General features: G+C 42.2%; 1 protein-coding gene across 2 annotated transcripts; it reads left to right on the top strand.

Moving 5' to 3' along the window:
• The first annotated feature begins 3,180 nt into the window (after positions 1 to 3,180).
• Positions 3,181 to 12,172, top strand: LOC128022120 (angiopoietin-related protein 1-like). 2 transcript variants are annotated; one of them, XR_008185856.1, is made up of 5 exons: positions 3,181 to 3,320; positions 6,872 to 7,710; positions 8,698 to 8,891; positions 11,124 to 11,390; positions 11,545 to 11,693. XR_008185856.1 is itself a non-coding variant. In XM_052609388.1 (5 exons), exons 2-5 carry the CDS (start codon positions 6,903 to 6,905, stop codon positions 11,730 to 11,732), a joined length of 1,461 nt encoding a protein of 486 aa, XP_052465348.1. In that variant the 5' UTR covers positions 3,181 to 3,320; positions 6,872 to 6,902; the 3' UTR covers positions 11,733 to 12,172. The 2 variants fall into 2 exon arrangements, 1 of the variants encoding a protein (XP_052465348.1); XM_052609388.1 differs by having other exon boundaries at positions 11,120 to 11,390; positions 11,545 to 12,172.
• The last annotated feature ends 3,092 nt before the right edge of the window (positions 12,173 to 15,264 follow it).

Below are 15,264 nucleotides of genomic sequence, written 5' to 3'. Positions count from 1 at the left end.
ATGCCACTGCACAAGATGGCCGGCAGCCCAGCGCCATTGCACAAGATGGCCGCCAGCCCAGCGCTGCTGCACAGAATGGCCGCCGGCTCAGTGCTGCTGCCCAGGATGGCCGCCAGCCCGGCACCACTAGCCAGGATGGCCGCAAGTCCAGCGCCACGGCACAAGATGGTCACAAGCTCAGTGCCATGAGGCAAGATGGACGCCATTACAGCGCCACAGCACAAAGTGGTCACCAGCCCAGCGACACGATGCAAAATGGCCGCTAGCCCAGCGCCAATGCCCAAAATGGCCGCTGAAACATTTTGGGATTATTTCTCCATGCTGTCAAAAATCCTAGAGATTCCCAGGAGTGTTCACGTCACGTCTGCTGAGCCAGCGCCACAGTACAAGATGGCCACCAACCCAGTGCCATTGCACAAGGCGGCCGCCAGCCTGGAGCCACTGCAGAGGATGGCAGCTACAGTGGGCTTTCCTGAGTTGAGTCAGGTTCCCGTTGACCCTCCAGAGTTGAGTCAGGTTCTGGTTGACCCTCCAGAGTTGAGTCAGGTTCCAATTGACCCTCCAGAGTCAAGTCATGTTCCCGTTGACCCTCCAGAGTTGAGTCAGGTTCTGGTTGACCCTCCAGAGTTGAGTCAGGTTCCCGTTGACACTCCAGAGTTGAGTCAGGTTCTGGTTGACCCTCCAGAGTTGAGTCAGGTTCCAATTGACCCTCCAGAGTCAAGTCATGTTCCCGTTGATCCTCCAGAGTCGAGTCAGGTTCCAGTTGACCCTCCAGAGTTGAGTCAGGTTCTGGTTGACCCTCCAGAGTTGAGTCAGGTTCTGGTTGACCCTCCAGAGTTGAGTCAGGTTCCAATTGACCCTCCAGAGTCAAGTCATGTTCCCGTTGACCCTCCAGAGTTGAGTCAGGTTCTGGTTGACCCTCCAGAGTTGAGTCAGGTTCCAATTGACCCTCCAGAGTCAAGTCATGTTCCCGTTGATCCTCCAGAGTCGAGTCAGGTTCCAGTTGACCCTCCAGAGTTGAGTCAGGTTCTGGTTGACCCTCCAGAGTTGAGTCAGGTTCTGGTTGACCCTCCAGAGTTGAGTCAGGTTCCAATTGACCCTCCAGAGTCAAGTCATGTTCCCGTTGATCCTCCAGAGTCGAGTCAGGTTCCAGTTGACCCTCCAGAGTTGAGTCAGGTTCTGGTTGACCCTCCAGAGTTGAGTCAGGTTCTGGTTGACCCTCCAGAGTTGAGTCAGGTTCTGGTTGACCCTCCAGAGTTGAGTCAGGTTCCAATTGACCCTCCAGAGTCGAGTCAGGTTCCAGTTGACCCTCCAGAGTTGAGTCAGGTTCTGGTTGACCCTCCAGAGTTGAGTCAGGTTCTGGTTGACCCTCCAGAGTTGAGTCAGGTTCCAATTGACCCTCCAGAGTCGAGTCAGGTTCCAGTTGACCCTCCAGAGTCGAGTCAGGTTCCAGTTGACCCTCCAGAGTTGAGTCAGGTTCTGGTTGACCCTCCAGAGTTGAGTCAGGTTCTGGTTGACCCTCCAGAGTTGAGTCAGGTTCCAATTGACCCTCCAGAGTCAAGTCATGTTCCCGTTGACCCTCCAGAGTTGAGTCAGGTTCTGGTTGACCCTCCAGAGTTGAGTCAGGTTCCCGTTGACCCTCCAGAGTTGAGTCAGGTTCTGGTTGACCCTCCAGAGTTGAGTCAGGTTCCAATTGACCCTCCAGAGTCAAGTCAGGTTCCAGTTGACCCTCCAGAGTCGAGTCAGGTTCCTGTGGACCTTCCAGAGTCAAGTCAGGTGCCCGTTGACTTTCCAGAGTTGAGTCAGGTTCCGGTTGACCCTCCAGAGTCGAGTCAAGTGCTCACGGACCCTCCAGAGTCGAGTCAGGTGCTCTTGGACCCTCCAGAGTCAGCGCTAGTCACCGTTGACCTTCGAGAGTCAGGGCTAGTCATCGTTGACCTTCCAGAGTCAAGTCACTGGTGATCGTCCCTCCCCCTGGTCCTCTGCCGCTCCACCTTCCTCCTGGTCTCTTTGTGTCTTCGGTTTTCCCTTGGGTTCGGGTGGAGCATCTGGCAGCTGCTCCGTGGAGGAGGGGGTAATGTCACGCTGTCTGGTCTCTGTTTCCCTGGGTGTCCACTAGTGGGCTCCCTTCCCCTTAAGCACTTCACCGTAGGCACTACAATTCCTTTAGTCTTGTCCTGTCATCACAGTAATTGCACTCCTGCTAATTGCACCAGGTGCATTCACTTCATTGTCATTAGCCTCCCTATATTTACCAGTCTTTTCCTGTTGTCTGTATGGAGTCCTTACCTTTCGTGTTTCCAGCCTTCTCGTATTCCGAGTTTCTTTATTGTCTTCTCGTCCTCCAAGTTCCCATTCCATTCCTTTTCCAGTTCCCTCCTTTGTTTATTTGTTGGTTTGTTTTGGACTGCTGTTTTGGTTTTGACCTTGGCTTGTGTTGACAACGATTTGGGTACCCCTCAATAAATACCTGCAATTGGATTTCTCTCTCTCTCCCTGTGTTTCACTGTTCGTGATCGTCAAACAAAACTGTTGCAAGAAAAACATTTAATCTTTGCAGTGGTGACAAAAACAACATAATCAAAATCGTCGATCCGAAAATTGAGTGACATATCCAAATCAGCGTCATCCTTAATAATCATGTACACAAAACGCCTAAAGGAAACAATATGTTTCAATCGAGGAGACACACTGCTGAGATTTTTTTTTTTTTTTGATCAGGGAAACTAATTTACCATACCAAGATAAAGCTTGGTTTAAAATATCATCGCTCACAAATGGTGGGACATTTGACAATGTAACTCGCTTAGCCGGTAGAGAAAGGGGCATGACAGGTACAAGTTCACCGCTGATAATTATTCCGTGCTCAACTATTTCATTAGCCTTATCAATACTATCAAGAAAAACTACCATAGCACTATTCATTCTCGAGGCGGAAAGCCACCTCTCCAATTGCCAAACAACAATCTTCCAAGCTCACCGCGGACGCCACCTTTACACCGTGTTGTACGTGAGCTCAACGATGGCATGCGTGGGGCCGACATGCTTCCTCAAAAGAGCGGATAGCACGCGGCCCGAGAAAAACTCAAAGAACCAACTATAAACACACAGTCGTGGATAGATACAGTAGAGAGAGAAGGAAAGAAAAGAGGGAAAAAAAGTTTCACTCACAGCACAGCACACCACTCCACCTCTACACACTCACGCTCGCACCGGAAGTGACAGTGAGAGAGAGAGAGAGAGAGAGAGAGAGAGCAGTATAAGAGGCAGGCGTCTGCTTCTCATCTGAAGAAGGAGAGACTCTGACAGACAGAACACAGGTCAGTGACTGGAGCTTTATTTCTGCTGTTTTTACAAAACAGATCTGTTGATACTTATGCTGCTTCTGTAGACAAAGAAATGAAAGATTGCATATCTAAAATGCACTATTATGAAGTAACAGCTAAAAAATTTACTCATTTACAAGCTTAATTATATTTATTTTGGAGTAAGTTGTTATTTAGTTCATGCTTCGTGACTATAATAAATAGGGGGGAGAAGATTATAAAAATACATCTGCATGATAATGCATTAATTCAAGTCCAAAGTTTCCTTTACTAAACAAATCTTCACAATTCTTTACCTTTGTGTGTTCTGGAGCCTCAAAAACTGACAACAATGAAGTCCATAATTGAACATTAAATTATTGTAAAAATTGTATGCATATGTATTGTGTGCACTATTTATCTAAATTAGCTGCAGATCTATTATGTCTAAGTCTGACTCTATGCTGAAGTGTTACTAGACAAACTGTCACATTACAGGATCCTCAGAAATAAGAAGAAAAGTTGCGGTTAGTTTTTGTGGGAGTCTTGAATAGGCTTCAGAAGAACGTAACACTATCCCGTCTTGTTTTTCCACTCGCAGATTCTTCCTCTAGCTCTCAACTAGTTACTCTGAGCTACTTTTTCCAACACTTTGTCTTGGTTTGGGAGTCTGTTTGCACTCCAGTATTGTTGAAGTTCAAGTTCTTGTTTCTTTATAAAGCATATTTAAAAAGTGTTGTATTAATAAAATAAAACATGCAGATAAAACCATTAAAAAATAATTAAAACAACAACAAAAACTGTATTACACAGTCAACCCCATAAGCTGAAGAGAATAAATGAGTCTTCAGTCTAGAATTTAACAAAAAGTTAAATGTGCAAACCTCTGAAAGTCTTGTGTTGTTTGGTAGAATCATAGTTTATTTTTCATCAGTGTTCTGTCAAATTCAACTAATATCAGCAATGTTAAACTCTGAAAAGTGTCGGTGTAGTGATTTTGGAGAATTATGTAAATAATTTGGCTCATATTCTTATGGCAGTCTTATAATATCTGTCCCGTATGTGCTGTGGTGCTGACATCTACACAAGCCATAAACTGATTCTCCCAGTTCTGCAGAAATTATGTTTCCAAACATCCTTAATGACTGTGTTATTGAGGCTTTCGAAGATTTTAGTGCCTGAGAAATATTTGAGTAGTTTCTATGAGCTAAGAAGCTTTTGATTTACTGCCCCAGGACAGAAAAACTGACCTAACTTATTGTCTTTGACCCAAAATGGTAACAGAACACTTCGCTCCTTCTGTTTTCTTGACATTGCGAAAGATCACACACTACTGCCAAAGCAGTTTACATAATGGAAAACCTAAAGCAGACTTTAGTCCTGAGCATTTTCACCGAACCACAGGAATAGCATGCTCCGTGTTTGTCATTAGTCACGCCAGTCCAGCTCTGCTTCAGTTCCGCTCGTGTCAAATACATGCAACTACATCGCTTTCTCTCACTTTCTGACAAGAAAAGTATGCTTTTTAAATTCATTTCTTTAAATACATTCTTTTACAGACATTTAAAAAACTAATTATTATAAAGCAGCATTCAGCAAGGAAACATTACATATTACATATATGAACTATGAATAATTTTAAAGACAAGTTTCCACTTTTGAATGATGCATACAGTGAGTGAAGGAGTCAGTGAGTTTCTTATGGAGAAGCCCAACCTTTCAGGGTTGAGGAGCAGAGAAGGAAAAAAAAAAAAAAATAAACACTGGGCCACTAATAAGATGGAAAGCAAACTCACCTGACCCTGAGCTGTATGTAGCATGACAGGTAAACAAATCCACCCTCAACACAGATAAACATTCAAATTAAACATCCTGTCGTGATTTGAGCTTTGTATGTCACCAATATGAGCTTTGTTCTTCTGTGAAATACACAAGGAGATGTTATGTGAAGAAGTCTCTAGAACTAAAAACCATGTTTCCACCGCAGCTGTCAGATCTCGTTTGTGCCAGTGTTAATGAAGCTAAACTCTGTTGCTTCTCATCAGTCTGACAGACGCAATATGAAACAATAAAAATAACATTTATTTACAAAGCACATTTAAAAACGGCTTACCCTGATTAAAAGTGCTCAACGTGGAACTGTTAGACCTAAATAATTAGAAGATCTGAGTATTCTAGCCTAATCAACCCTGAATTTAACTATTACATTAAGCCAGTGAAGGAACACTAATACAAGGGAAACGTGGTCCCTGTTTTTAGACCTTGTCAAAATCCTTGCGAGCAAATTAATGTAGATTGGATTACAGTAATGGATGACTAATTCCAAATCTTTGCTTGACAGAATATGCTTTAATTCTGCAATGTCAAAGAAGTCAAAGATCACTCCGAGGTTTCTGTAAATGTGTTTAGAGTGGACCTAACTGGGCTTTTAGGATGGGGAAGAAGAGATGAGACGACCTAAGATCAAACATTTGTTTCTTCTTCATTAAGCTGCCAAAAAATATTCACCATCCAACTCTTAATATCATTAATTCACTTGAACAAGGCATTCAATTAAAATACAGGGTCAGGCCTCACTGGAAGATAAACCTGGGAAACATTGGCACAACAGTAATAAACAAATGGATATTCCTGAAGAATGTAGCCAAAAAAGAAGCATATAAATGACCCAGAATAGATGGGGCACCCAGGGGCACGCCACACAATAACAGAGCAATGAAGATGATGCTGTGCCCTATACCTGACGCTAGTGAAGGATATTACGGTCAGTGGTGTCAGATGCTGGGCTCAGATCCAACAAAACTAAAACAGAGCATCAGCCTGAATCCAGAGCAAGGTAATATTATTGTGACCTTTAACAGAGATGACGCAGGGATAGGAAGGGATCTAAAACCTGATTAAAATGACCAATATGTTAAAAGAACACTTTTGCTTTTTTTTTTAGCAGAGGTTTGCTCAATTGTATGTTTAAAACTAGCTGGAACAAAACCTTTGGTTAGAGAGATGTTTACTACATCTGTTACCACAGGACTAATAGTAGAGTAAACATGTGAAAAATACTATATAAATATCCAACAATAACAACTTAGAGCCAGAACACTTGGTTTAAAGAGACAGCTTGTAAATGAGACAGACAAGTAAAAGGAGGAGATCCAATTCAGAATAGCACCAGACAAACATAAAGGCTGGGAACGGATGGATTAATGAGAGAAAGGGTGCGAGCTCTCAGATTCAGACACAGCTGGATAGTGGTCACACAATAACCTCCAAATCTAGAATTGTAAAACCACAACATCTAGTGTGTGACCCAAATTATGAGTTAGACCATAGTTGGACTGGTGTTAAAATCCTCAAGAATCAATAGACTGTGAGTACAAGTCACCATTTTTGGGGCTTGACAAAAGCTGTTGTCACTGCATGGAAAACATCTAATTTTTGGAGTGAAATGTGTAATGGTGAATCAATAGCTATTATTGTGTTACCGTCCAAACCAATCAAATCTGAGCCACAGTTGTACAGCACCATAATTACAGTCTATATGACGATATCTTATCGTTTTGTCTCAGGGTTCATGGGTCAGACCTCCTCTCTGCTGCTATGAGTCCTCATGCCTGGATCTTTGCTGTCCTTCTCTTCATCCTCACTTGTGCATGGAGCAAGAGTGCACACAAAGGGTCTGTCCTGAGCCGAAAGCGGAGGCTGGTAGAGGATGCAGCCGATGGGACCCCGAGGAAGTGCTCTTATACATTCCTGGTCCCAGAGCAGAAGATCACGGGGCCGATCTGTGCCAGCCAGGGCCCTTCTCAGCCAGATAAAGAGCGTGTGACACAGTCGGACATAGCTGACGTCCGGGAGCTCCTGAGCAAGCAGAGACGTGAAACGGACACGCTCCGGATGATTGTGGACGTGGATGGAAACATGGTCAATGAAATGAAACTTTTACGCAAAGAGTCACGCAACATGAACTCCCGCGTCACCCAGCTGTACATGCAGCTGCTGCACGAAATCATTCGCAAGCGTGATAATTCACTGGAGCTGGCGCAGCTGGAGGCACGGATCCTCAACAGCACGGCCGAGGCGCTGAGGCTGTCCGCTCTCTACAGGGAGCTGGAGGTGCGCTTCTCCTCGCTGGCCGCGCTGGTCAATAACCAGTCGGTGCTGATCGGGGCTCTGGAGGAGCGATGTCTGCAGGTGTACGGGAATCACAGACGAGAGCCGCTGCCTCCTCCTCTCGTGCAGGTCGTGCCGGAGAACATCCCTGTGTACGTGCCTCGCTTCTCCAATGAGATCCAGAGGAGTCACGGCTGGCCCGGTCCAGAGGACAGGAGTCCCAGGACGGATCCATCACCCACAGGAGGCTCGCTGGACCTGAAACACCCTCCTCAGGGGAACGGCAGTCTGGAGGGTAACCGACCCATTACACAGTGTTCGCCAAAATACTCTCTGGTCATTTCATTTGTGTCACTAAAATGCATGAAAATCAGTACTACACACCAAATATTCTAACCTGAAACAAACAAGGGTAAAGACTACTATTATTACCCATTATTATTATTAATAATATTAAATAGTCTTTTCAACATTTTTTTTTTTTTTTTGTAACATGAAAGTGCAAGGCTTTTGGTGTTCGTCCCTTCCAGTTATGTTAGTTGTACAAAAACTGTTAAGCTGTTTAATCTTACAAACTGGTATTAGTTAAAAAAATCATTTATTGTTGTAATCATAAATACATTGGTCAGTCGTGCAAACCTTTAATACTGTTTCAAGAAGGTTTCCAACAGTTATGTTTAGGGTTAGGAGATGGTTAGAAGAATATAGCAATTTTAATGTAAATGATGAAAACATTAAATCATTCCTGAAAATTAATAATACAACAGTATTGAATGTTAAAAGCTATAAAATTAACGAGTATTGATATTTATTGATATTGCTCGATGTAAGTAACTTTTCACTTACGTAATATAATCAGACATTAAAGAGTAATTGCAGACCTATGCACCTCCAACAGTAGAGCACTGGGCTTGCAACGCCAAGTTCATCAGTTCAATTTCCAGGGAAAGCTAGAACTAATAAAATGTATACTTTAAAGGCAATGCAAGTCACACTTAAAAAAACATCCTCCAAATGCATGAATGTAAATCAAGAGCAGAAATGTGCAATAGGGAATGTACAAAAGCCTAATCAGACCCAATAAAACAACAGGCCTGAAAATGAGCCGGTTTTCTCACTTGTTAGCTGCTCACCTTATAGACAGTAACAGGTATCTGCTGATCTACAGAGAACAAAAGGACAGTCTGAAAGGCAGAAGAGCATTACTGAAGAAATGTGTTAGTGCTGCTGGTTCCTCATCCGCGGTGTGTGTTCACTCACTTGTGTGTGCTGGTGTCTCGAGGTCCCTTTCGGGACTGTCTTCAGGTGATGCAGGCTGGACACTCCTCCAGCGGGACGTATCTTCTGAAGCCGGACGGGACGGAGACGCCTGTACAGGCCTGGTGTGAGCATGACGTGGACAGAGGCGGCTGGACGCTCATCCAGAGGAGGAAAGATGGATCCGTCAACTTCTTCAGGAACTGGGACAGCTATAAGGTAGCGATGTCTGATTCACAATCAATCACTCTACTGAACCAGTTCTTCTGAATGATTCAGTGATGGATGACTTTGTCATCAAAAACACAGAGATAAATGCCAATATTCCAACGGAACAAAAAAAAAAAGAAGAAAAGAAAAAAACACACACGGTGGAATAACTGTGCAATCTTTGGAGAATATTACAAAGCAATAGAGAGCTGCAGTGGAGACACATGTTTTGTAAGGAACACATAAGTCAGCATTCTTGACAAACCCAGTAGGATTTTTCCTTTGGCTTTTGGATTATGAGCAACAAACGTTTATGATTGTTACATAATTTAAGATTGTTACACAAATGATCATTTACAGGACCAGAGTTTTGCTTAGGAAAGCCTAATTTTCACACAATTTCTAGCACAATATTATGTTATGACCTCAACAGTTTTAGCTTCATATGTGTGAGTTTCCCGATACTGTGTAGCACTTGTGCTGAAGCGAATCCTGTGACACTACAGTTCAACAAAACCCACTTATAAGGAAGTTGATAGCATAAACAAATGTGTTTTTATATCAATTTAGCATTTGTTAACATTATGGGGTAGGTTTAGGTTTGGGTTTGCTGTAGAGGGAATGTTGTTTTCAACATGATATAGTGTTACCCGTTTAGTGAAGTCTGAATTGCTGCAATACGTGCTCATACGAACATCTCAAATATCAACAGGGTCACAGATATATGGTGAACCTGTGTTTCAGTGCCACTAACTGCACATTTCACTCAGAAACTGCCACGAAGTGTGCACTGAGACACACATTATCTGTTTAGCAGACATGTTGGCATAAACACACGTTTTCACTGAGCCTGAGTTTCTTGCTCATTATGATAATCCTCACAAATGAAGAACTTTCTTGAATTTTGAAGCCGAAATACAGTTGGCAAAACCCTTTTAAATTCCCAAATAATAGAAAAATAAATACTAACAGATCTCTAGCTGTAATAATATTGACCAAAACACACAAAATAACAATTAATTTACTCTGCTTTAACAGTTAGTAGCAAAGCATGCTGGGAACTAATAAATCTGCTGTAACTCATTCAGTGAATGTGTGTGTGTGTGTGTGTGTGTGTGTGTGTGCATACATTCACATATATATGGGAACATGTATGTGCAATATATGTGCACAAAAAAGGATTGGAATATTACATGTAATTCAATTTTGTCTTCATTTCTAAATATATTTACATAAATCAATATATATATAGCCATACATTGTCAATGCATGTACTGCAGTATACTGAAAAATATAAGCACTAGTTTCCTATATATAGAAATATGATTTGTAATAAATTGCATTCTATTTTGAAGTATACTCCAATTTTGTTACGAAAGGGAAACAAACTATACTACAGTCACATGACTTTGGTGTGACGTTCATAACGTTCAGTGACTCTGAGTTAGAATAGTTTGATTCTAAACACAACGAGGCTGTGACCAGGAAGTAGAGGATTGAATCTGTTTGCCATGATGGTGTTTAATGGGACAACATCCTCTGTAGTGTCATTTAGACGTTTAAAACACACACAAGCAGGCACTACTGATGTGTTCCATGGGGTTTAATAAAACATGGAAATATTTTGAGCTTGTGTTAAACACAGGCCATATTTCAGGCAGTTAACCAAAACCCCAATCAAAAAACTGGCTTCAGGACGATGGAACTGGAAGTGCTAAAATGCTACTGGTATCCAGGTTTTGGTCTACAAAAATACCTCATCCCTGCAGCACTCTGTACAGACAATTAAAGGGTTAAATGAATTGGACCACGTCTCTATGAGCTGTGATTCACGTATTTCCATCAGAGAATCAGACTGACGTTGTAGAATGTGTCTCAGAGGAACACTAATGAAGGGGAAAGAGATGGAGCTCCTAAACAGCTGGATCTGGTTTTCAGGTTTGTGCCTCGTGATCATTTGTTTTGATTGCACTCACACACACACACACACACACACACACACTTTCAGTGAACTGCTGCAGGTGTGTTTGCTCTGTAACAGATCTCTAGCATGCTTACTGCTGTAGAGAAATAATAATAATGTGCTGAAATCAGCAGGGATTTCTTTAACGTCCCTCATCATGTTCTTCAAAGAAACCTGAAGTTACTCTGCATTTCCAGTGTGTCAAAGGCCAATGCGGTGGTGATGATAACACTGTCTGCTGTGAATCGCTGTGTGCAGCTCTCTGTTTCTCCAGAAAGGCTTTGGTGAAGTGGACGGGGAACACTGGCTGGGTCTGGAAACCATCTATAACCTGGGCAAACAGGAGGACTACAAGCTGCTGGTGGAGCTGGAGGACTGGATGGGGAAGAGGGTTTACGCGGCCTACAGCAGCTTCTACCTGGAGCCGGAGAGCCAGTCGTACCGTCTGCGTCTGGGAACCTACCAGGGCAACGCTGGAGACTCACTGAGCAGCCACAACGGCAAACAGTTCACCACGCTGGACCACGACAACGACGGCTTCTCAGGTGATCCTTCACCACACGTGAGATCGTTCATCACATGTCATTATAAACCCTGGGTCACTGTGGCTCATTCTAACTGTTTCCCAGTGCAAACATCTAAACATTCATGAATCCAGAAACACTAACTGAGAGACTCTGATTCCTGATTGTCTCTCAGGGAACTGTGCTCACTTCCACAAGGCTGGCTGGTGGTACAGCGCCTGCGGTCAGGCCAATCTGAACGGTGTGTGGTACTCCGGAGGAGTGTATCGCAGCCGCTTCCAGGACGGCATCTTCTGGGCCGACTATGGAGGAGGCTTTTACTCCATGAAGTCTGTGCGGATGATGATCAGACCCATCGACTGAAGCCTGGCGGACAAATGAAAGTGCATCATCGCCATTTTGTAATAAAATTGTATTTCAGTCTTTTCAGTGTCATACTTTTAAGCACATTTTGGCAAACCATATCCCCAACAAGAATATGTTTGACAGGGTTTTCATGATTAGAAGTGAATCAAAAGACAAAAAATGGCACATCTAACTGCTGCCTTTTTTACATGATTTAACCCATATAAAAAAAAGCTGGATGTATTTAGGTTAATTCAGTAATGAGCGTTTTTCTCCATGTATCATGAGCTTTCAGTAATAAGATTTTGTTTAAATGCTCTTATTATTACAGTAGTGCATTCAGCTCCAAATACTGCGCTTTCTGAGTTTGATCAAACAAAAATCTCTAGAAACGTTCAAACATGTATTTATTAAAACTTTTGTTGAAATAAAGCGTCCATACTCCACAGTTTGTCCCACCTCACGTCTTCTGTCTGGATGAATCAGGGTTTATATAGGTTAGAGGAGCAGAAGAGCAGAGCACAGAAGCACAATGAGAAACACTGCTGGTCCCAGACGGCGCTGCATGGGGAGAGAGGTGGAAACAGGCCAGACGTCTGAGGCTGTTGTGTGTTTTCCCTTCTCCTCTTTCAGCCCAGATACTGGCTAATACTTGTTCTGTGTGCAGACCTTTAACTGACTTTAGCTTTGAACAAAAGCTTCTGCTTCTTCAGTTTCATTGCTGTTAAAATCATATGACACAAAAGGCTTTTGAATCCAACTTGCCATTGTTTTTTGTTGATTTTCAATGATTTTTAGAAATACATAGTAACTCTTGATAACTTGGCAGGAAACCTGAAGCAATCAAAAGAAGCATCCAGACTCGTGTAGTAATCAGTTTGGGTTATAAAAAACACTCCAAGAATAAGACGTTTATATTACGTACAGGTAATATCATAAATCCTGAAGTCTGTCCATGCCTCGTTCTCCACATCTATCCCTGAACGGACGGTCCATACATTAAACCTGCTTCTGATCAAACAGACACAGAAACAGCCAAGAGACCAATAACACGCCACCACTACAGCTTTATTACATCTTTACAGAGTGTTTATTGCCATGTTAATGGAAAAAAAATCTGGCAAAATGGTTTATAGATTCTGCTCTTTAATTTGTCTTTTTTTCATAACAATGTTTTTTAAAGTATGACTTGAGGGAGCTCTGACCACGTTATATGCAGCCACTGTGTGTATTTTGGGTAATTCTGGTGGTTTCTAGGCTTTAAAAGAGTTTCTCCTGGTCTTCTGGTGTGTCTGATCATTTAGTGCAGTAGCAGAAGTAGAAACGCTGCTCTTATTAAATGTGTCATGTTAAATGCACACATCACACACATCACATATTTATTTATCTAAACATTCAGAGCCATGACACACTCGGAGCTCCTGCTATTGTAGGACTGAATGATCCTCCTGTCTGTGTGCAGCACATGAGTCCCTCTCACAGCCGTATAGACACTCTGAGCGTCCAGATGATGAATGCAAACCTCAAATTAACATAAACATGTTGGGTGCGTTAGCACATCCCTGAAGCACACAGGGAGCCAGTGTGATCCAGCGTTTCCAAAAACTGCTCTGGTTTCTCTGCCTGAAGGAAAAGCCTTCTTTCAGCGCTGGCATAGTGGAGCCGTCCTGAAATCTGCCTCGCGGTCGCTCGTTTGACCAGGTCTGGTGAAGATGTGCTTGTGCGCTGGGACCGCTGGCTCTCTCCAGGTGCTTGTGGGTGAAGGTGACATCTCTGGCACACATGCGGAGACCACACGGCCGTCCTGGACGTCTGACGGTCTGAAGGGAGTCATTCTGAGACCGGCGAGGGGAAAACAACTCGATGCAGATCTGAGAGACATCAAACTCCCTCCGGTCTCTCTGGATTCTGTGGATGCTGGAAAGACCAACCAGACGCTTGTTAATTCTACATGTGGATAAGGAGATGCTAATCAATTCAGCTCGCTCTTGAACTGTTGTTATAAAATATTTCATATCTGATGTCAGCAGAATAAGAACCACAGTCAGATGTCCTTCCATTCATTCTCTCATCAGGAACCAGAGCAAGATCACATCACAGTAAGAGACTCAGGGACAACTACACGAACCCGTGCTACTTCTGTAAAAGCTCTAGATTCACTGAGGTGAAAATGTAAAGCTTTTTTTTTTATTTTATGTATGCTGTCCTACACAAACACCAATACAAATACTGGAAATAAATTATGTGAGTGTTTCACACCAGAACAGGCTGAAACTTGCACAATGCAAAGTCTGACTAATCTCCATAGTGATAACATCATAACAGAATTGCAGTAACTCTGGGTAGAGGAAGCAGTGTTTGATTCCTGAATGAATCAGAGTTCTAGAACCGATCAGTGACTCACTCAAACACACAGCGGCTGTGTCTCAAATCACTTCATTTCTTCTTCCCTACATTAGTCCACTAGTAAAGTCCACTTGAAGGACCAGACAGTTTCCAGCACTAGAACAATTATGTGTTTTATTCAAAATATGGTTTTGTCAAAACATTCAAATTTTATTTTTTTTATTTTTATTTTTTAATCTTTTTAGTTTGAAATCGTCTGTTAGTTTTCATTCATGCTTTCATTATGTGAATGCTGGACATTAATGAGAAATATTTGACATGATAAAATGCAATAAACAGGAAGTTCCAGCAAAAGGGTTTAGAAAACCTAAGATCTTATTTTATACTTTGGCTTTTAATCCAGCATGTGATAGTGTAAAAAATAATGTTTCTTGTTTTTTTAATTTTTCTGAACCACTTGACCTTTGTTCTTTGCTTTGTTTGTTTACTGTTTGAGACACATTTCTATAATTTAACACAAAATGATTAAATCAATTATTTCACTTAATTATTTTAATATACACCCCTTCTATATTTCTAGCTTGTTACTTTGTATTGTGGATCATTCAAATATTTAATATGATTCTCATGTTTAAGAATCTGCTTTCTGCTTGACAAGCAGTTTCTGTTACTGCCCACTGACATGGGTTTAATGCTTCTTATCTTTTCTTTTTTTTTTTTTTTTTTGAAGCTGGAAAAAAAATCTCAAATGTAACCTACATTTTTGGACCTATGTATTTATAAAACCTGCGTGTGGCTCTGCATGCATTTACTATCAAACGAACAGCTTTGCTTATTTCCAACACCTGGAAATTTACTTCAGATCTGTTAAATATCACGCTGTTATAGCCTATTGAATATCCAATTAAATTCACTTTGTCACTTTTCTGATCTTCCGTCCCCCAGCTCCACCCGGACCCCTGTGACCCGGCTGGAGAGACAGAGCTACAGGATCTCATCTCGAGCCGGTGGAAGAGCGCCTTCTGGTGGTCAGTCAGAACCAAGTACAACATTACCTTCCAATGAAAAATGTGGTATATATCAAAAATATTTATTTCCATATGGGGAAGTGACACTGGATTTTAGCATAACTGTATATATTTTAAAGCATTTAAGAATTGATTTTACGCTCCATATTTTCAATCAAAAAAAAAAATAAAAAAAT

The sequence above is a fragment of the Carassius gibelio genome, chromosome A2 (genome assembly GCF_023724105.1).
Source record: "Carassius gibelio isolate Cgi1373 ecotype wild population from Czech Republic chromosome A2, carGib1.2-hapl.c, whole genome shotgun sequence".
Taxonomy (NCBI): domain Eukaryota; kingdom Metazoa; phylum Chordata; class Actinopteri; order Cypriniformes; family Cyprinidae; genus Carassius; species Carassius gibelio.
The sequence above is the reverse complement of the archived record's forward strand: the minus strand, read 5'-3'. Positions and strand labels throughout refer to the sequence as shown.

What these genes read in the sequence shown, in the direction of transcription:
- LOC128022120 (XM_052609388.1), top strand. Translation starts at nt 6,903, where the DNA reads ATGAGTCCTCATGCCTGGATCTTTGCTGTCCTTCTCTTCATCCTCACT. An exon ending in GGAACTGGGACAGCTATAAG is followed by an intron (nt 8,892 to 11,119) that starts GTAGCGATGTCT and finishes CTGTTTCTCCAG; the next exon opens with AAAGGCTTTGGTGAAGTGGA. An exon ending in CGACAACGACGGCTTCTCAG is followed by an intron (nt 11,391 to 11,544) that starts GTGATCCTTCAC and finishes ATTGTCTCTCAG; the next exon opens with GGAACTGTGCTCACTTCCAC.